The 23,275-nt window shown below is 38.0% G+C and overlaps 1 protein-coding gene across 3 annotated transcripts in view; it reads right to left on the minus strand.

Moving 5' to 3' along the window:
• LOC117303350 (epidermal growth factor-like protein 7) overlaps positions 1-12,454 on the minus strand; it is a 31,224-nt gene extending 18,770 nt beyond the window's left edge. For 2 of the 3 annotated variants that reach the window (XR_004520501.1, XM_033787518.1), the window contains exon 1: positions 11,739-12,454. Coding sequence is in view for 2 of the 3 variants with exons in the window: in XM_033787518.1 (XP_033643409.1) it covers positions 11,739-11,857 (119 nt within the window). In the remaining variant the exon portion in view is untranslated. The remainder of the gene's footprint in view (positions 1-11,738) is intronic. The other variant, XM_033787519.1, reaches the window with a different exon arrangement.
• Between the last annotated feature and the right edge of the window lie 10,821 nt (positions 12,455-23,275).

The raw sequence follows: 23,275 nt of genomic DNA on the forward strand, positions 1-23,275 counted from the left end.
AACCAATTATCTTTCAAGAAAAATACACGCTGTAAGAGTTATTTCATTCCTACTGAGTTGAACAATCAATTTGTGAAAGAAAATGACATCAACTTCCATCAGTCACTCTGTGGACATTTCTTTGTTTTGAACATTTAAAAACATCCTATTCCTCAACACTGTAAAAAAATAGTGTCCCTGTTCTTAAGTTTATAATCAGTGAACTTTCAATTCAAATTTAATATAATAAGGTTTATGAAATCATTATAACCAATCCCACACTTTGTCTTTTAAAACTTCTTTTTACAAATTGCAAAGAAAAAATAATTATTGATGTAAATGCAGTCAACCTTGACCCGATTTGATGTTGCCACAAAAAAAAAAAATTTGACCATGAAGAGATTGAAGTGTTAGACATCACTTCAAAAATGTAGTTTTATGTTTAAATCACTTGCTACATATTTGATTGCATGGTTACCACACTTGGCATGAACCAAGGTTTGTTGATTGAATACATGATGTGTTACCATGGGAACGGATAAAACTCAAGTACCCCAAACTGTTTAGCTTGTGAATAAACACAAATTAATGTTTGAATGTTCATGCATTTCGGAGTTAATGCATATTTGCATTGGGACAGTGGATAGAGGTAAAATGAATTTATAAACATTAATTATGAAGCTTATCTTGACATATTTATCTTACAAAGGAATGCTGTTTATCTTAAGGCCATTGAAGCTGATGGGGGTCACAAGGGCATACTCTGTGTTTCTTAAATTGATTAGTGGCCTAGCAGATATTCAATTGAGAAAACCATTACAAAAGACAGTGGGACTTGTCCGATTTTGACTTTTGTGGTGAAAAGCTTAAATCATTGGCTTACGATCCCGGCCAAATGCTTTAGGCAACCCATTCAACGTTGCATAAAACCATTTCCTGTACACTTCCCACTGACATTGACAATAATTATTCTCTCCCCAGTCCCGATACCCCCCGCTCATTGTTGACTATTACAGAGAAAACCGTGCAATCAGAACCAACATTGAAGTGGGGCAGGGGGCCAAACGAGATATGGCCTGGCCGGGATTGTAAGCCTGCAGTCCAGAGTTACTTCCGAGCCCATAGTAATACTGGATCAATTTGTCCATTCCAGAACACAATCACACCGAGTGTAAAATGTAAATAAGGAGCACAAACATTTGCCAGGATTTTCTTATAGACGTCTTGTGTTTGGGCAAGATTTACCAACAAAACCTACTAGTACTACATCCAGGAGCATGTGATGATAAAAGAACACTCCGGTCAAGCAACCCTAAATCCTCAGCAAACTTGAAGCCAACTACATTCATGGTACTAAAACTACATGAACCATCAAACTAAACGCTCCACACAAATGAAAACTGACTGTTGTAAACTTGATAACATTTCCCAAGTTAGCCCCCTCCCTTACAATGTCAAAACTCGGATTGATATAACCTCAGATTCAACCCTGAATAAAAACCACAAAGCAAACGGATGATTATATTTGGTGACAACCCCTAACTGGGAGGTTTAGTCCCCCCAGATGGTTGTGGTTATCTTGGTATGAGACCTCTGGGGAAGAAGGGTTTGGCAGGCAGATCTTCTCCATGAAGGTCAAATTAAGTTGTGCCATCTAATTGTTATTACCAAATGTGTTCTTGCCAACTGTGATTTGCCATTTCTTTATTTTTTTGCCATGTAGCGACTCCTAGTCTCATAAGTAATCATTGCTGTAACTTTAATGACAATTATATTGGTTTTTCTAAGTGAGCGATGGTTGGTTTTCTAATCTTATCAAATTGTTTTTGTGCTCTTTTTAAGTTTATACATTAATATTTTTAATAGTAATGTTTTTCAATGACTTTTTTGTAAACTGTGCATTTCGGCTTTTTAGCCGCTGTATTGCAGTGTTTTAATAAATAAACCATGAATAATAATACTCATTTGCCAATAAGTCCTTACGAAAATGAAAATCACATTACGAGTTTCTAAAGTGTAAAAATTAAGTATGGACAAGTGAAAAGAGTTTTGGGACGAGTGAAATGACAAGCTTACTGGTCCTGCCTGATAAAGAAAAGCTCTCCAGGGCATTTCCTGCTGGACATCCACCAGAAACACAAGCCATTTTATGAACTTAATTTTTGAGAGGTCAGAGAGGTTTTAAACAGGAATACTTATCAGTGGAGCTGAGAAACCTGCCACGAGGAACCTCCCCAAAGATTGGCCTACCTCATTTTCCATTAAGACACAAAGAGCAGTTTTGCAAAAGTAAGATAGCGAAACAGTGATATCTTAACACCGGAAACTCAGAATGTTTTTGTTCGTTAGATATTTTTTGTCAACCAATTTTACAAAACCTTGTTTATCTTAAAACATGAAAAATATCTCAACTTATATATATTTGTTATTTGAAGCCTGGCAGAGAAACCTATGAACTACCATGACTGATGAGTTGTGTGACCTTCAAGACACTTCATTGTCTCACTTGTAGATAATCAGGGTAGACAAGACAAAGTTTGCTCAACCAACCATGCTAAATAGCTTCCTTTTTACATAAATAGCACCCAGTGCTGATAACAATACCTGAATATAGCCATTAGGAAAAGGGACTCTATCCACAATGATATTATACCCTGCTTTAAAATGAAAGATAAACAACATGTCCTCCGAGAAACAAATTCTAAGCAGTGTTGATTGCCAACTGAAGTAAGGAAAACACTTTTTTTTCCGAAAAGAAACAATAGCAAAACTGTTTTGACTTCTTGTTGGTATAAATATGCATCAAACAACAAACAAGTCTATAAAAATAACATAGACCGCTTGAAAAACCTTTGCAAGCTACAGAAGCAAGGAAAACACTTTTTCAGGAAAGAAACAAAAACAAAACTGTTTTGACTCCTTGATTGTACACATCAGTAACTGCATCCTCCTCCAAAATACATCCACAAACAACAAACAAGCCCTTACACAAACCCAACCAGCCTGAAAAAACTAATAGGAAAACACAAACACACTGCAACCTCCCCCAAAATACACCCACAGTCAACAAACAAGCCTTTACACCCACCCAACCACCCTGAAAAGCACTGACCGCTTGAAAAAACTAATAGGAAAACACTTTTTCAGAAAGCAGAACTATTTTGACTCGATGTTGGTATCATCAGGAACTGCAACCTACTTAAAAATACATCCACAAACAAGCCTTTACACCCCCCTAAAAAAAACAAAAAAACACTGACAGCTTAAAAAATCCAAGCAAGCTACGGAAGTAAGGAAAAGAAACACACGCAAAACTATCTTGACTCCTTGTTGGTACACATCAGGAACTGCAACCATCCACAAACAACAAAAAAGCATTTACCCCCCCCCCCCCCCCAAAAAAAAAAAGCACCTGCAGCTTGAAAACTCTAAGCAAGCTATGGAAGTAAGGAAAAGAAACAAAAGCAAAACTCTTTTGACTCCTTGTTGTACACATCAGGTAAACTGCACCCTCCTTAATATACATCCACAAACACTAAACAACCAATGACACCCCCCCCCAAAAAAAAAAAAAAAAACCCAAACCCAACCCCCCCCCCCAAAAAAAAAAAAAAAACCCGAAACAAAACCAACCCCTTGAAAAAACCTGAGCAATCAAGGGACCACCATAAAGTCCCTTGCTTTTCACTTGTCATTCCAAGTTGACAAGTCCATCATTTTTGTTGAAGTGGACAACATGCAGCTTCCAAAACAAAACTCTCTGACAGGAAAAAATTACTGAGAATTCCAAAAAATTCTACCTCAAAAAGATCATGACCTCGTTTTTAATCTGGGTTATAGATTTGGCTATTGGTACCAAAACACGAGGTAAGAGCTCATTTGGACTAAAGAATTGACGGAAATGGTGGCTTGTGTGATACAAAAGAGGGCACAATTGCTGATGGATTGACCATAGGACCAACCCTGAAACAAGATATATAGGAATTAAAAAGGTGAAAAGGATACCATGTTAAATAAAATGATCGTTATGTTTGTATGGGGTTTGTGACTTGTGGTTTGTGCAATTTGGGCAAGGTGTTTGCAATTACCACCACAAGAATATGACTTGTTATCCTTTTATTGACCGTAACGTAGAAGAACTCGGTCACTATTTTTTAATATTATGGATAACAGTAGAATAGACGACGCAAACTTTTGAAAGAAAAATGAGATTTGGAGAAAAAAAATCATGAGATGAAAATGAATAGACGGTAGACATTTGTAGTTATATTTTCTGAGAAATCAACACAGACTAAAAACAATAATTGTGTTGTTACATTACAACACAAATAGGGTGGGTAACGAAGATCTGTGACTCTACCACCACTTAATAGCTGACTTTATCAACATCTCATCACATGTGGGTAAAAAGCACTTTACGATCTGGTGCAAAAACATTTTACGATCGTTATGCATGACGTGCGGGTTGTTGACACCGAAAATTGTTTTTTAATGACCATAAACAAAGAGCTTCTTCCGTGAAAAGAAAGAAAGAAGGAAAAAAAAAAAAAAAAAAAAAAAAAACTGCGTCCGGAAACTGGGCAACCTGCAATACGTTGTGGCACTCAACGTGAATTATTAAAACGTGAAATCTATAAAACGGGTGTTAAACGGTCGTAAAATAATGTAAAGAAGAGCCGCGAAATGTAAACTGTGTACACAAGAAAATGTGTGACTGACACGCGACAGCATTCAGCTGTTCTCATTACTCAGAAAACACCGCTCGTCTGACGGAAGTTTTGAATACTTCGGTCACTTTGAAATAAACAAATTAGTGTTGCTCGGAAGATGTGTATACTTTTGTGGAAACATTTATTTGAAGAGCAGACCCTATTTGATGACAGATGGTTTTTACTATTTAAAACTGAAACGACTTTCTATACGTGATCAAACTGAAGGTAAGCTCAAACCTATTCCAATTATCAGGCGATACCTTTTGAGTTCGACAAGTTCCAAGATTTCAAAAGGATTTCAAAAGGGTAATTCAATCTACAACTTTCCAAGGCAAACAATCTTAACATCGATCGTTTTGTTATAATTTAATGACAAAACTTATGCTTTCTTTTGAATTGATGTAAATAATTATCATTGTCCTGATTCTCATTATAGACCCATTTCTCATACCTTTTGAGGTCAACATCGCATGTTCAACCCACTCAAAGTTTCTGCGAGGACAACAGAATTTACAACCACGTGTCCAGGCAACAGAAAGCTCCGCAAAACATGTTGCAAAAATGTCAAGAGTAGAAATTCGAAGACTTGAAACAACCCACTAAGCTCTTGACAAGTTGTCCCCACCCCTTAAAAAAGGGTTTCCTGCTGCACGCACAGCATCCTCTTTATAAACAAATACCGCGCGGTATGGTGTAACCATGTTTACGTCCAACAGTTTAACTGTCAGAAATGGCGCGTAAATTATTAAGAAAACAACATGGGCCGTGCGGAATGTCTGACACCGACTCTCTTTTTGATGAGCTGCGTCACTGTGTGTTTGCTACCGGGTGAGCGCACCGACCGACACCCTGTATTGGCCAAAAAGTGGATGTCATAATTCATTTAGTGATAATGGAAAGTGATGTGGTGATAATAGGGTCCTTGCTGTCCTTGATAGGTTAATGCGTACCCCCTTCCACTTCTGATTGGATGACCTACTGGACGGTAAATTGAAACTTGTCGTCCGGCTTGCATTTTTTGTTGTACATGTACAGTATATAAGAAATTGCTGCTTTTTAAAATCGATCCAACAATGGAAATCCTGAAAAAAATATCAGGAAAATTGTTGAGGATTGCATTTCTTTACCACCGGATAAAATTTGCGTCAGTCTCAGTGGACAGTCGGATATGTATTCACGTCAGGACAATTTCAGTTCGGACTCAATCCGAATTTGTATTTTTAAACGAAAACGAGTCATACACAATGAGCGGGAATTTGAAATGATTTGAAATTCTTTTGAGACACGTGCTTACAATATCAACCTGATATTTAAAATAATGATGTTTAATCGTGAGGTTTTCAAGACCTAGCCATTATTTACCATAAATATATAATGAAAATCGTTAAGATTTGTTTACTCTAATCGAACAATTTGTCAGAACTTGGTGGAATCTTTACAATTTTCCTGAATTCCCGACAACGAAACTGTGGCTTTAATGAAATCGAAAGGGGATTCTTGTAAGACTCAAACTGCCGACCAAACTCATAATCGTATTCAAAATAATCCTCCAATAGTGGAAACCACGTGTCGACACAGAAACACGGTTCCCTTATGAGGTTCGGTCTATTGAAGAACTAATACCCCAAAATACAGAATGTCTGAAACAGATGTTGAAGTTGCCCCCGAAGAGAAACTTAACACGTCCCTCCGACCCGCGGGACTTTGAGCCTTCACCAGCTGATAACCTTGCCCGTGAAACTGAGCGATTCGACGGCCAAAACCCACATGGTAGATTCATCATTCTTAAAACCCCTATTCACTTCCCAACAACACCAATCATTGAAAGTAAATTATTTCTTGTCTGGAGGTCTGTGATTCCTGTATGAAAAGTTTACATGGCGCGGTCGGTGTTTTGTTTGAAGTAACGTTGCTTTATTGTCAATTTTTAGGGATACCAAAGTCATATTAAATGGTTGTCCCCTGGTGGTACGATGGCAATCGGTCGTTAACCACTAAAATTGGTTTTCAATCAATACGGCACTTCTGTCGATAAGATGCGATCAAACGTCGTTTTCTGACAGGCCTGTATGCTTCGTTTTTGAAAGGACAAGGGCACCAAGACATTTTCTTTTTGGTAAAGGGCTTACTATTACGAAATTCTAATTTCCAACTGGAATATTTCAAGGGCACCAGGGCAATGACCAGGGGGCACGGAGGCTATTGTCGTTGCTTCCGTGAAAATATCACCATGGGTTTTCTCCTTTGCTGATGGAATTTTGTCCGGCAAATTTGGCGCGAAGACCAACTCAACCGAAGAAAATTACCTATTAAACCCATCCAGACAAAACGTTTTTCACTGACGGCTAGTCTGGAGTCCCTTTACATACTTGGGTTATTTGCTTGTTTACCCATTAGTCACCTGATTAACGCAATGGTAGAAGTTAAATTGGATGCAGAGAAACACTAAGGGCACTAGGAGTCAACCCCGGCGGGCCATTCACCAAGAGAGGTTCCTTTGTAAGCCGTGATTGAATGCTTGAAAACCGAACATTCCTGGTTTTCTTTATAATTATAGGAACACGAATACTGAATTGTGATCTGAATTCGTTCATGACATCTGTTGACGTGTCTGAGATTCGAGGTGCTAACATTCTCAGCTAGAACATACCAATGTGTGTGTCTACAAACGACCTCTCTTGTTGTCAATATTTACCTTCTCGCACCCAATTTGTTAGGGCACCTCTTGTTATACACTTTCCTCTAAACGTCTGATGGTCTAAGGAATGTATTCTAACGGGTAAACAAACAAGACTGACTTCTTCGATGACACACTTTTGGCCCAACATGATGCACAAACCCCCATTGAGTTTCGAAAGCCATTATGGAAAATGCCAAACCCACGTCGGTTCCTATTTTCATTGGAGAGAACGATGGAATGCTTTCCTAGAAAATTGTACAGAGAAGCAAATATTCTGCATAGTTTCTTGTGATTATTCCCGATCAAAAAATCAAAAAAATTTGTTCAAGTCGTCATCGATCTTTCCCGTGATCAGTTGATATGCTCTTGTGTGTGTTTATATACGAAGACAAAAAAATCAACAGCAAACAAAGAATTGGAAAGCGATTGATAAACAAATTGTCAACACAAAACTAAGAACTGGAAAGTGATCGATAAACAAATTATCAACACAAAACATAGAACTGGTAAGTGATTGATAGACAAATTATCAACACAAAACAAAGAACTGGAAAGCTAATGGTTAACAAATTATCAACACAAAACTAAGAACTAGTAAACAATTGATAAACAAATTATCAACAAGAAACTAAGAACTTGAAAGCGATTGATAAACAAAAATAAATCCCAAGGTGTCTTAAATCATCAACATACCTATGGAAGGTCCATCTCTTATTAGAGAGGCATTTGGAAGTTTCTTAAACACTAACAGTCGCCTTGGGGAGTGTAAGATTTTTAACAACTCCCATATTTCAAGAAGTTCCATCCATATGGTAACTATACAATTTACTGATGCTCTGAGAACCTGGAATCACTGAATAGGTTTGGTTTGTGTGTTTATCATTTGCAATTTAACATTACCCAATATATATATCGGGTACGGCTATAAACACTCTTGTGAAGAGGTAATTGTTGAAATGGAAATTGAATGAAAGTTTATGTTCAGCAACCGATCCATCTTTATATGAATAACCGATAGAGATATTAATGATTGAATAACACTATCAAGCAGTTCTAGCAGGCGTTTGAATGCCTGGTGGAACCCTCAGTGCGCGTGCTCCTCATCCCACGGCGCGTTACAAGACCGTAGCGATACCAGGCACTTATTGGCGTAAGTATTTTGACTTCGAGAACTGTTGTATAAAGACCTCACCGACGCAACGAGTGATGAATTTTGCTACTGTCTGGTGCACACCACCAGTCAGGGATTATTTGTTAAGTACAAACATCTGTTTTGATAATCAAGAGAGATTTGGCAAATTTAGTCTCATTATTTGTGTTGTTTATGATTTTCTCGATATGAATCACCAGCTGAATCTATATAGGTCAGAATTGATTCGAATTTATTTTAAAGGTCCTCGAGGAAATGGGTCAATGGGACTTGGGTGAATGTCGTAAAGCATTGCTTATAGTAAGACATTATAGAAATAAATTTTCTCTATGGTGGTAAGACAAAAACCGATAGGAGGGGGGAATCCCGGTATTCCTGTTTTTAAAACTAGCATGCTAAACAGCCATTTTCCTGCTTACCAGTGCCCAATTTCATGGCGCTGCTGTGCTTACAGTTAAATCACCATGTAAAGCACACAATGCACCGTAAGCACATAATGCAGCGCTAAGCTGCAGTTTGCACCATGAAGTTGGGCCAAGCTTCAATTCTTTCGGAGTTGACTCTTTCCATATCATTGAAGTCTACATTATTTTCAGACCAAGGAGGGATTTCTGCTTGTGAGGTTTTGTGGCTCATCCATATTATTATTATAGCGCCACACCAACTGAATATCAGGTGGCATATCCCCTTCGCGGGGGTGCAAACAACAAGACCAATGCGACATCGACTGTCAGAACTGTCAATAAAGAGCTGAAAAGATGCTCCAGGCCTTAAGTGGTTCTTCAGAACATAATGTCAGTGAACTTTGTATGTATTTATTGACGCAGTGTCTATCGCATTACCGTGTATGTTCAATGCGTTGACATAATACTCATCTGACCCGATGGTGTTAGGCTACCAGTCAAGTAGCAAATGCATAACGGATCTCTTTTGCGTAAAAGCCATGGGGGAAGATCCGGTTTATTTTTATTGACCGCTTTTTTTATCTGAGACTTTACAAATTAACGACGTAATGAGAAAAGGAAATGTCCATTAGTTGTTACGCGCCCTACCTTTGCGTTGGGTACTATTTATTATTTTTATTTCAATTTAATAAGCAGTGGGTCTTAGTTTGCTCTATTTGTCAATGGAGAGCGGCGGGGGTATTGACTGAAAAGGTTGTTAATGTTGGGTGCCCCGCTAACCGAACACCAGGGGGTAGTATTATTTAACATTAATAAGAGATAAGGAGCATGACTGACGTGAGGTATCCTTGTTGATTTCTTTAATGGTTTTCAGATACGGGGCAGGAGCCAAGGACGACCTCGCGTAAAATGAAAACAAAAGTTCAGATTCAATGAGCCACAGTATAAGCAACAGTTTTGCTCATAACATAAAACTTGTCAACCTCTCAAAACATACAGTTACTGTATGTTTTCAGAAGGTTCCCCGTTACTTTCTGTAAACAAAAAATATATATTTGCCAAGAAATATGTAACAAAAATATTCTTCAACAGCTCGATAAAACTGAGAATATTGGTCTGTTATATTGGCAATCTTGTTATAGATGTATTCCATCCTAAAGTACAAGAACCAGTAGTAAGATTCAAATATCTTTTTTAATCTTCTTCAATCAGCGGCCATTTTGAATTTTACCAACTCAAGCAACCCATCCATGTATTAAATGCATTCAAGGAGGCCCATTATGAATTTAGAACAAATTGTAAGTTTTGACGGAAGCCCAGCTGCAAGGGTTCAATCATAAAACTTACCCCCATTTTGCGGAAATATTTACGTCTAACGGACAGTCCTGCTAATGATCTTCCGTTCCCAGCATGGATAGGACCCGTGTTTGAACTCTTTGGTCCCGGTAAAAAAGGGGGCACCAGGTCGCGTGTGTCATCTGGGTGGTCTATATAATGGGAAAAGACATTGTGGTATCACAATGAAGGGGGTATTAAATGGCACCGGAAACAGGGGAGGTAACGTCCGATGGTTCGAAACACTACGACAGGTGGATTGGCGTTCTGAAACAAATTGGGTTATGCCATAAGAGCTCCGTTCCACAGTTACGGCGTAATTACGTTGGGCGTAAATACGTTGGTCCGGAGCACTTGCCTCACCTCATTTTCTTAGGCAGAGAACACCCTACCTTTATAGAGCACATACATATGACAACTTGGTATAAACAATTACTCCACCGTTTTCACTTATTCAAAACAACTTTTAAAACGATGCAAAATAAATGACAACACAAATGAACAAGAAAACTACCCAAAGTGAGCAGGTAAAAAGGCTAGCGGTACCAGACCAGACGACCATTTTCACGGTACACTTTCTGGGACACAAAGAGCCCCGGACAATGAATTCCCTGGAAGTCAATGTGATGAAGTGCTGTTTTCTTTGTCAAGTCACCTGTACTTAAAGCAAATATCTTTGTATCATGCAAGCCTCACTGACCAGATCTGATAGGGTATGAGGGTCGAGGCAAGGCCAAATAAATATTAGTCAAAGTCTGCTGCTGATCGAGCGAGACTCGTCGTCCAGTTGCCCGATGAGAAAGTAACTCTGTTCAGCCAATGCAGATTCATTATCTAATATGCCCCAATGAATTCATTCAATGGGAAAGATAGGTAAAACCCATTCAGTCATGAAACACTTTTCTATTTCATTTCAGTGCGTCGTGTTGCCCTAATGTCGATCGTTTTGGCTGTTCACTCCAAGTTTTCATTGGAACTTCAGAAACCTAACTATTAGAAACCTAACTAACTGCAAATAATATCCAATTAAAAACAGAGTGTACTGAAATAAAAGTTCCAACAAAGCAATACAAATTCAAATAAAATTTAGAAAGTGTCCACAATGCTTTGTGTTCAATTCGATTCTTATACTATAGTGAATTCAACTTAAACTCAAGTTTATGTGTTTAATGTTCAAAATCTCTAAAAAGCTGTATTACAAAATCATCTCGATCTCCCCGGTCTATAAACAATCTTTTACTTCCCATTTTGGGGGAACGAGGTAGACAAGTTTAAGAAATGCAAATTGCACCTCAAAACAATTATTGCCAATACTGGATGACTACACCTTAGGTGAAGACAAAACAGGCATAATCGAAACGTCAACTTCTCTGATTTCACCTTCCATGCTGTTCCTTATGCCGGGTTTTCTGTTATCATAACCCGTTCCAATACACACACACACCCCCACATGTTCTAGATTTTATGAATGGACTTACCCATAGCGGTGAAGGTATGCATCCACACTGCACGGCCCAGCACACAGTTGGAGAGATATCAAGAGCCATGTAACCAGCATGGCATATCCTAAAGACTGAACTTGCATCAAACTTGTCATCTTGTCAGCGGTCTTCCAGTTATCTCTAATAAATAATGATCTTGTAGTAGCCAAGAGATGTCCAATAGCTCAAGTACAGTAGCTCTGAAGAGGCTCTGGAGAGAGAGAGAGAGAGGGGGAATGTTGAACTTTTTACGTCAGATCGGCGTAATTCAGTACGGATTACGGAAATTAACAACGGGGACCGCGTAAATGCTGACAGCCTTGCATGCTAACGTTTAAAATTCTTGCTTCTGGAAAGTATTGAGTAGGAATTTAAGATGCAACTCGAGGGAACCGGTTTGTAGGCTCCAAATTAACACATCATTGTTGGGTTCAAGTTGTATGTACGAGAAGCTTCCGAGTGAAAAAAATCCAGATCCAGTGTTTAGCTACAAGCGCTCTCCACTGACTTATTCAAATAATCTAAGCTCAATATTCCTCACTGCGATCGTTGAATGTACTGTTTACAAAAACTGGTTTTGTCAACGTAAAGGCAATGCTTCAACTTCAGACAATCTGGAGTTTATAAAGCCCAAGCAGACAGTGTTAAAGTCCTCGATCACGCTGCAGCTAAAGACTCGATGGGAAATTACAGTGACCCGTCTACCGTTGAATGACTATGTATAGCAGTCAGCCAATAAGAATTGATCCGTTTGACAGGCACTACATCAACTCAGTGGTTTACTTTTTTTTAATCTCTAGACCACTGTGTACGTGGTCCAGCGCGCTGAGCAACACATCCTAACTTCTTTTGATAGATTTTGCCATCCAGGCTTGTCATGAGATAGGGGTGCTGCTTTGTGAGCGGAGAAACCATACAGGTCCTTTCTCTATGGGGGGATGAATGGGTGGGTGCATTTTTTACTTTTCCAATGAAGAGAGAATTATGCACGCCGCAACAGAATTGATATCAGTGAATGGATATACCAAAATAATGGTTACTTATCCTCACTTCAATTATTGTATCATTGTGAACTTTCACAAAGACATGGTTGCTTTGGCCAAGCATATACAATTATACACCAAGCGAAGAAATATTTTGTCTTTGTTCACCATGGTTCACAAACTTACCCATTCAGTTTCCCTTGTGGTTTAATACTTGAATATTCATTTTGAAAGGGTGGTTCTTGTCAATTGCATTGATTTACCGAACTGTTAAGATTGAATGCGAGATTGAAGTGCACCTAAAACAGGGGATAACATTAAGGTTAACTTTGAAGGAAGTTATACTTTACGTTGTCAAGGTAACGATAGATGACAAATGCTAACATGTGGTTTATGAACGTTCACAGCTCTGTACTTCGAAATGATCGATCTGTGAGTTGTGTTCTAGGCTGGTGCACAAATCGGCGCTGTCTGGACGCTATAGCAGTCTAATATAATAAGGAAGTCTGGGTGAATAATGTCTTCATTAGTTACCAATCTTTTTGCACGTGTTCTTACTGATTTGTCTCGGCAGATTTCTCAAGTTGTTGTTTACAAAGGAGCAATCACTTTTTGCTTTTTCCAACCACAAAAGGTGTTTTTCCCAGCATGGAAATACTGACGTTTACGGTCTGAAATATTGTAATCTGATATTATTGTCGCAGTAATGGTTACTTTAGTACGGAGAATGGCAACTCTTATCTTCGATCGAGAATTAGTGGTCTGAGAGGGGGGGGGGGCCTATGAGTGGGCCAGTCGAACGGTCAAGGATGGGATCCAAACAATTGGTAAAGCCAATAAGCTGACAAGAGGTTAACTGATGGGGGGTATTGTGTTAAGCTATTGTTTGCATTGTTATGATACGGAGGTATTGTACTGATACCATACAATGTGTTGCTGCATGACTAACCTTCTTGACGTGTTTTATTACCAGAGGGGAGGAAAGTTACAACACCACCAAAAAGGTAAAAGGAATAAATCATTTTTGGAGGTGATCATATTTCTACTCTTTGGCTATCTTTGTATTCTGGTAATGTTTGGTTAGTATAAAAAAAAGAAGCAACAGGTAGTTTATAAGTTTTTGAAGGGATTTTGTGCAGGTTAATTAATGTAGATATTTCGATTGCATTGATCTAGAATGAGAAATTGGCGAAAGGATCTTGCTATTTTCTTGACTATGATTAGTATTTCGAACGGAATTCTCCCTTTAGGAAATTGGTAATGGTTGGTAGGCCAAATCAGTGAGCTTTCACAGTGGAACTATGACTAAAGAGTCCTGTGTCTTTTTTTCTGGTTCAATTGTGTTTACGTTCTGGCGCTACCGCCAGGTACCTTTGAAAACCACACAGCGTTCGAAACACCCAGCGATCTGTGAGACATACGCAAACATTCCCATGTTGTGTATATTGTGTTTTTATATTCGCATTATGTGCAGTTCCGGAGTTTGAAAACGTTTGCAATTGTCGGCAAGGTCCAAAAATCAACAACAAAAGTGCCACCCACAGCTCCTTGTAAAAGCAATTAAATTCTATTGTACCGATCAAGGTCTCCAAAATGTGTGCGTACGTAAACGCTGCAGTACAATAGAATCTTTACATTCAACAGACAGACCTAAGCCTAGACCACCCTCTCTCTCACCACCGAATTGTAAAGAGAAGAAGACATTGTAGCAAATCAAACTGCCTTTTCCTTTCACAGGGGTCCTTAATGCTTCCTTGATGTCCCTGTGTTTAACTAAAGACACTGGACACAATTGGTAATTGTCAAGGACCAGCTTCTCACTTGGTGTATCTCAACATTTGCATAAAATAACAAACCTGTGGAAATTTGAGCTTAGTTGGTCGTCTAAGTTGCGAGATAATAATGAAAGAAGAAAAAAACACCCTGTCACACAAAGTTGTGTGCCCTTATTAATAGATGCTTGATTTCGGGACCTCGGAATCTAACTCTGAGGTCTCGAAATCAAATTCGTGGAAAATTACTTCTTTCGCGAAAACTACGTTACTTCAGAGGGAGCTGCTTCTTACAATGTTTAATACTATCAACAACTCTCCATTGCTCGTTACCAAGTAAGTTTTTTATGCTAACAACTATTTTGAGTAACCTGTAAGGACACTATCCAAATGGTTTAATTTCTAGCAAGAAATCTCTCAAAGGAAAATGTTCAGGACTTAATGCAAACAATCTAAACATGAGTGTATACCAGTTGAACCATGTTAACATTTGCTAAAGTAAACATAAAAGTTTGACCTTTTTTTTGTCCGGTCCCAGTGTATATTCATTCTAAAAATACATCATGACATACAGGGAAATATTTAATTACAGGGGGGGTGGGGTGGGGGAAGGATATATAGTCGAACGGCTGACAAAGAAACCTAAACATCGAGAACAATCGTCTAATCATGATACAGGGATCTAAACTGACCTGCAAATGCATCGCAGATGCACTTTAGAAGTACTTTTAAAATCAAATTCAATAGTTTCAATATTGGTAACTGTTCTTTGAGCGTGATTTGGGGGCATTGCATGATGAGGTATCAATGCATTTGGTTTGAGTTGATATATCTATACAATTTGGTTTTTACCCATGCACCAATGTGTGTTAGCACTGTATACTCAGTACTTTCCCGAGTCATGTGAACAAAATATCACATGCATATTACTCGGGTGGGATTCGAACCCACGACCTTTGCAATTCTTGAGCAGTGTCATACACCAGCTATATAGACTACCGAGATTGCCCGGTAGCTGAGGCAGTTTGAATCTAAGGGGGTACCGCAACGACATAATATATTGCATCAGGGATAAGAAATATATATGTATATCTGCTTTGCTGTAGATTATGTTCTTCGAGAACTTTTCTTGATATTTATTCAACTGCGACGGAGTATACTTGTGGAATTCGGGAAACGTCTCAGTTCTGAAAAGAAACTTATCTGTTCTTAGTATTCTCATTTCGTGTGACATAAAACCATAAAATAAAACTTTTATTTTTGGGTTAATCCGGAGGTCGTTGGTTCGAATCCCACTCTAGTCAATTCTTTGTTCAACCCCAAAAATCATTTCAAAATTTACCCAGTCAGTTTTCACTGTGGTTTATATTGATAAAATAAAACTTTGTAACAATCATGACTATATGTTCCCAGACTGGTTCATATTGATCCTCCAGGTATACCGCCTGTCGGGTTATTTGACGGTTCAACACGGCCCTGGCAGGTGAACAAAGTAAACGGTATAAAAACATCAACGGAAACAGAGACTTGGTGGTTTCCGGTTTCTCCTTTGAAGAGCTTTCAAAGAAGACGGGGTTTTTGACGGACGAGCAGACACAATTGGAGAATGCTGACGTTCTTGGCTTGTTTTGAGGGAGGTCGACTCTGTGAATGGGCTGTATGAAGCATCCTAACATTTAATGGGTAATTGTGTTATTATTTCATGTTAGCTCAAGGTTCAAGTCTGCCAGTGGCATAGCCGATTGTGAGTCCATGGTCCATGAAACTATGAGTCACAATGTTTAAATAGAATTATAGCATGTATAGAGATGATGAATATTTTGCAAAAGGGAACGTGTATTATCACGACAGCCAGCTGTACTATACATGTTTCAAACGCATACAAATAATAGAAGTATCAAAGATGACAACAAAAAAGTGACTTTTTTTGTCATATTTTATACTTTTATTTTTTAAGAGTAACAAAAATAATTAAAACAGGGAACAACCCATAATATTGCTCTACTCTTTTTTTCTTCCTGTCATGAAATTGTTTAGTATATTTTCGAAGGCTGACCAGAATCAGATAGTACAAACGCAATATAATTTTTAACATGTGTTTATAGTGGTAAGGTATCAGCTCTATAATTAGTTATCAAAGTTGACACTGATTCGTATATTATTTGTTGACTCAGTTCAGATCCAGAGAATGTTCACGATCAATGGTCCTTGCTCTATGACCGAACCAACATATTTTAAATATCAACGAATTCCATTCAAAATCTCATATCTTCACGAAGTTACACCCTTATCTTTATAATAAGGCTTCAACAACATTGATACTACCCCTACCAGGGACTCCAGCATGAGGCAATGAGTGGCACCTGTTACCTTAAATTCGTTTGAAATTAACCCCATGTCCTACACCCCTGGCACCAAGCCCTCTGGCAGCCCCGAGGCAATCAAGACATGGACCACCGTTTACTGGGGAAGTGAGATAAAAGTAGAGAATGGGGAGACCAGTGGGCTAGAGGTGAGGGATCCAAGACAGGGATCCACGACGGGGAACAAGGCAACAGGTGTTGCGTCCAACAGCTTGATGGGGTTATTAGATAAAGCTTATCCAATTATTGCGACGCTCTTATCAATAACGAAATCATGGAGTCCATAGGTGGTATGAAGAGTGTGACGTCATCACAAAAGTTATAGATGGGATCTCATGAAAAAATACTTCAAAAGGTCTTTGATGCAACTCTTTCAATACTAAACCAATGACGTGACTGGTTTTACCATATAGAGCAAGGTTTAACTGTCATCTTTTACTCAGTTTTTAAGACACAATATGCAGCTTCGTAAAAGTAATACACAACAAATGTTTTGCTGGTGAAAGCCATGTGAATTGGAAAAAGTTTTGATTCGGAAAAAAAAACGAGAGCTGAGAAAAATGCCGAGTCGCCAAAATGGACACTTTGTTATAAGGACACATTGTGATACACAGCGACCGAAATAACACATCTCCTTTCATGGGTTTCTTTCGTTTGATAAAATCTTATTATTAATTTTTATCCCATACTCATCGCCAAAAAAAAAAAACATTTAAAGGTTAGCGTCAATTTTTATTTACCCGGTATCAGGTCTTGCTTGGAGATTTGTTTTCTTAGCCATTGTATTTCTTGGTGTTGGACTTAATTAGGGTAGTAAGCCTTTTCTCAGAAGAGATGAATTAAGAACGGATACCATCACCGCTAAGATAAAGAAATCGTCTCAGCATTTTGCACGAATTCACACCGTATAAAAATAGAAATATCCAAGCATCATTTCCGGAACCAATTTCCAGCTAGACAACCGCACGAGCCACTGTAGTTTTAAAAGAAAAACAGTTTCTACTCTCAAAGAGGAGAAAAATCTGTGCATTTCATCGTGATAATCCTCACGAGTCCCGACGGACGATCTTTACCTCATGCGAGACCCTTAATTTACTAATTGAGGGGTACAACAGGTGCATGTAGCAATGGGAACAACTTTCCCTCTTACGATGTCCTAAAGGTATTAATCAATTACATTGTGTGTTTATCCCATTTCAGGCAAAATGAAAACCTTCCAAGGGAAAGTCAAATCTCAAAGATTTGCCAATTTATTCATAATCCCTTTAAGTGGAGTCTGATTAAAATCAGAATCGCCAAAACATGATAAGGAGCAATTCAATTAAATGCACTTTTGAAATTATGAAATTAAACTTATAAAAGTTCACCACGGTGCACCCTGCGTAGAACCTTTGAATACAAACTATACTTTGGGTCAGAATTGACCCAGATTCCCAGGTCACAGGGCCTGTTCCATTTCTGGGTCAGGCTGACACGAAAATGGTTTTAAAGGCAGTGGACACTATCAGTAATTGTCGAATAGACAAGCCCTCACAGTTGATGTTACTCAACATATGCATAAAATAACAAACCTGTGAAAAGTTGAGCTCAATCGGTCATCGAACTTGAGAGATAATAACGAAAGAAAAAACACCCTAGTCACACGAGTTGTGTGCGTTAAGATGGTTGATTTCGAGACCTCAAGTTCTAAATCTGAGGTCTCGAAATCAAATTCGTGGAAAATTACTTCTTTCTCGCAAACTATGGCACTTCAGAGGGAGCCGTTTCTCACAATGTTTTATACCATTAACCTCTCCCATTACCCGTCCCCAAGAAAGGTTCTATGCTAATTATTATTTTGAGTAATTACCAATAGTGTCCACTGCCTTTAAAGTAAATTTAGATTCTGCGATATTTTGTCGTGTTTCTTGTGTCGCTTTTGCAGTGACAAGATGCCTCGTTGTAAATCCATCGCGCTAGAAATGCGTTGTGAAATCTTCTGAAGTATCTTGTAAAAAACAAGTTAAAATTGCTTTTTACGATTTGTCAAAAATGGCCGATCGAGTGGCTGAATCATGCAAGGAAAACACATCAGTTCTATCATTTTCCATAGAAAGATTTTCTTATCGTTAAAAATCCCTCAGAGCATTGAGATTCACCCAATAACACACCGTGCACCCGAATGTCACCGAAAAAGAAAAGAAGAAAAAAAACCACAAAAAAACAGCGGCTTTGCTGAAAGACTAACCCGGTATTATGAGTTGGCTAATGTTTGTTTTTATGGCTTAAGATGATTGGTTAGAATGAGGTGTAAATTATGCCAGGTATTTAGGCCTTCAAGGCTACCGTCACTACAGGTGCCAATTTGACATGAGATGACAAGTACAGACTCCCCATGCTAAGCGAGAATAGATCTGCTTTCTAGCAGACAAGGACAGGTGTCAATTGAGTTAGCTATGAGAATATAGAGTTTAATATAAAAAGCAGGGCAAACTACCTAACAGAAACAGAGTTGTAATTATTACATTCTTCCATCGTTTAAAGGCACTGTACACTATTGGTAATTACTCAAAATACATGTTAGCATAGAAACTTACTTGGTATAGCCTAAACAAGCAATGGAGAGATGTCGATAGTTTACAACGTTGTGAGAAACAGCTCCCTCTGAAGTAACATTTTGAAAAAAACTTTAAAGAGGTAATTTCTCACTCAAGTAATAAGATACCCCCGTAATTTCAGCTGAAACCTTTTATTATGCATCTAAAAGCATACAAAGTATGCAACAAGGGTGTTTTTTTTTCTTTAATTATGCTCTCGCAACTTCGATGACCAAACGAGCCCAAACTTTCACTAGTTTGGTTTCTTTTGGGATACACCAAGTGAGAATCCTGGTCTTTGACAAGCAAAGGTGTCCAGTGCGAGAACCGTGGCAAAACACACAACTTTCCCCCAAATCGCAATGCAAAAAGACTTGCTCTCAAGTGATGATGACCACTGATAAGAATGTGATATTGTTTTGATGTAAGTTGATATTTAACATAAATACATCAAGGCCTCCATGCAACCTTCCTGGAACGCCCAACCACAACACATTACAGTAAATGTAATTTAACATAAACAAAAGACAGCAAACACACACTGGAGACCAATCAGTTATCACCACTGGAGTACTTCTGCTGTTAACCATTAGTGAGATAAAACTGGGTCAACAAACTGGGTCGAGGGGCTTTCAAATATTACCTTTAAAGGCATGGAAACGATTTGTAAATACTCAAAATAATTGTTAGCACGCAAAAACTTAACGAGCAATGGAGAGCTCTTTATAGTATGAAACATCGTAAGAAAATGTTTCATCTGAAGTATGTAGTTTTTGAGAAAGAGGTAATTTCTCGCTCAAATATTAAAAGACTTCGGGACTTAAGCTTTGTTGGGACATCTGAAAGCACACAAACTTGTGCAACAAGGTTTTTTTTTCTCTTCGTTATTCTCTTGCGACTTCGATGACTGCCAATTGAGGTCAAATTTTCACAGATTTGTTATTTTATGCATATGTTGGGATATACCACGTGAGAGTACTGGTCTTTGAGAATATTACCAAAGGTCCAGTGCCTTTATACCTTTAAAGGCAGTGGTCACTATTGGTAATTGTCAAAGACTAGCCTTCACAGTTGGTGTATCTCAACATATGCATAAAATAACAAACCTGTGAAAGTTTGAGCTCAATCGGTCATGGAACTTGCGAGAAAATAATGAAAGAAAAAAACACCCTTGTCCCACGAAGTTGTGTGCGTTTACATGGTTGATTTCAAGACCTCAAGTTCTAAATTTGAGGTCTCGAAATCAAATTCGTGGAAAATTACTTCTTTCTCGAAAACTATGGCACTTCAGAGGGAGCCGTTTCTCACAATGTTTTATACCATCAACCTCTCCCCATTACCCGCCACCAAGAAAGGTTTTATGCCAATAATTATTTTGAGTAATTATCAATAGTGTCCACTGCCTTTAAATGCACATAAAGCACGGTACCAACTCACAGCTTTCCCCGATACCTCGTGACCCACATCAACCCCAGAACAAACAGTTTAGGCTTTTAAATTGCTGGCTGGGAGGGATCTGTAGTGACATCTTACAAGAAACAGAAAACAGAGTTGTTTTTGGTGAAGAAGTGTTTCTGGATTTTAAGCGATGGTAAAAGTGATTGGGAGCGGGTGGTGAGGAGTTTGTCAAAGTGAAAGAAATTCAAAGATAAAAGTGGCATTTGTTATAAGGCATACAGTGAGGAGTCTGCCGTATTCACCAGTCGTGACTTTATTAAACAACAAACTTAGTTAGTATCTTACATTAGAATGATCACAATCCGTATTCCAATTTTTATTTTTAGACGGTACATTTTGAGTTCAAGTTGTAATGCAAAGTTCACAAGTAAATTTTGTTCAAAATTCAAGTCTTCAATATACTCACATGTCCAATCATGTACCTCCACTTTCGTTTCAACAAACTCGGATAATTGCATACATTTGTATAGATCATTTAGGCCTACATTTTGAGATTAATTTTTAATGCAACAAGTCTAATTTTCACTCATCAAAACTTTCAACCAACTGTCAAAATTACATAGAAAGGTAACAAGTAGACCTATATCCCATTTTACGTGCTTAATTCAATTACCAGTTACGGCAATCGAAATAACCAAGAGTTATTTGGGGCCTTCAAATGCTATTTTCTCAAACTTTGGCAAACTTTTCTACCATATAGGAAATTTATAACATTTTGAACTGCATAATGGTGAGCTCCCTGATTGATGAAACGAAGAGCACTTTTATATTAACCTTTGAACAACTTAAGTCACCCTAGAAATTACTTTAAAAGTTATAAATCATAATTAAAGACCATGGCGCCATAAAAATTGATATTGATTTTTTGTTCTGAAAATATCGCGGAGTGAGGAGTGAAAATTGGCACATGTTGCAAAACAATGGGGGCAATGACACATGTAGCAGGTAAAGTACACATACTGTCATATCCGAAATACCGGCAGTTCCTTTAGTGCAACAAATGTTTCACTTCCTTCACTCCCCGAGGAAATAAAACCTCACCGATATACCACCAAAGTAAAAAAATCCTGGCGCCATGTTCCTCTTACAAAGCATGGATTTCCATAATATTTATATTTGATTAGAGTTTCTATTTGTATGTTTTCCCAGCAGATTGCCACTTAAGGTATGTACACAAAATAAGGAAACAAGGTTAATTTTAACCCTTCAGGCAGGATGTAAATGTGAAAGGCTTGATAAATACTCCAATAATTCTTGGCTAGACTCTGGAAAAAATTCTTGTTAACCGTGACCCGTTATTATTATTCATAATAATAGATTTGTAACTCAATTTTAGGGGTACTTCTAAAAGGTATATTGTGGCCCACATGATTATTCTTGGATTAAATGGGTTGAGTTTTATCCTTGAAATGGGTTTTATCCCCTCCAGGTATGGACTGGATCAAGTTGCTGAAAACTTTTCATCGGGACTTTTCAGTCAAGGGCTTAACATTCTTAAAGAAACAAGCAATTTACCTAGCTGTAGAAATCTTTGAAAACTTTGCTATTGTATCTAAGCTTCACCAATAAACAAAAATATCTTTAAAACAATATTCAAAATTTGCTTTTGTGAAGACTGTTTTTCTTCTCAATCATATAAAATTCAAGCTACAGAAGTGTTTGTACTTTTGTAGTTTCAGCAACACCACATGTCAGATGAAACAACAGTTTGTCGAAGAACAAAATCAACTCCCAATCCCCTCATCAAAGAAGTTTAAACTTTTACAACGGTGACTGCTCTAGATTCCGGCACCCCTATAGTTCAGAGAACCCCATGTACCAAAAACACCCATGTGATTTTCGCTAGGGTTAAATACGGTTATTTTTAGGGAAAAAAGGACAAAAAGATTATCGGAACATATAAGGGGTGTCTGAACAGAGGGCTGTAACTTTTACAACAGCAAGTAACGCCTGTATGGTTGCTCTTAAATCCAACAAATTATTGCGATATTTTCAAACCTTTTCATAATATTGCTTCTATAGTCTCTTCCATTTTATTGACAAGCTATCTCAAATTAAAATGGTGTGGTTTTCACTGTCTACAGTTGTGCTTTGGTTATTATTAGTAACAATGCTTTGCTGAATTGTATTGAAACAATTCTAAGGAAATGAGCGATCTTTACTCATTTGAAACTGAAAATGGTGTGACTGGTCAAACGGATTCTTTAAGGAAGTTCAGGGGTTGAGTTATCAAGAAAAGAAACAGAGGATGTCAAGGTCAAGGAATCCTTCTTTTCTACAGAAACAATGACTTTCTTATCTTAATGGTCTCGATTAATAGTCTTATAAGTGTATTGTCCATCCGAGGAATATAAACAAACGGGTCAATTCTCTGACAGAACA

This window comes from Asterias rubens, chromosome 19 (genome assembly GCF_902459465.1).
Source record: "Asterias rubens chromosome 19, eAstRub1.3, whole genome shotgun sequence".
NCBI classification, from domain to species: Eukaryota; Metazoa; Echinodermata; class Asteroidea; order Forcipulatida; family Asteriidae; genus Asterias; species Asterias rubens.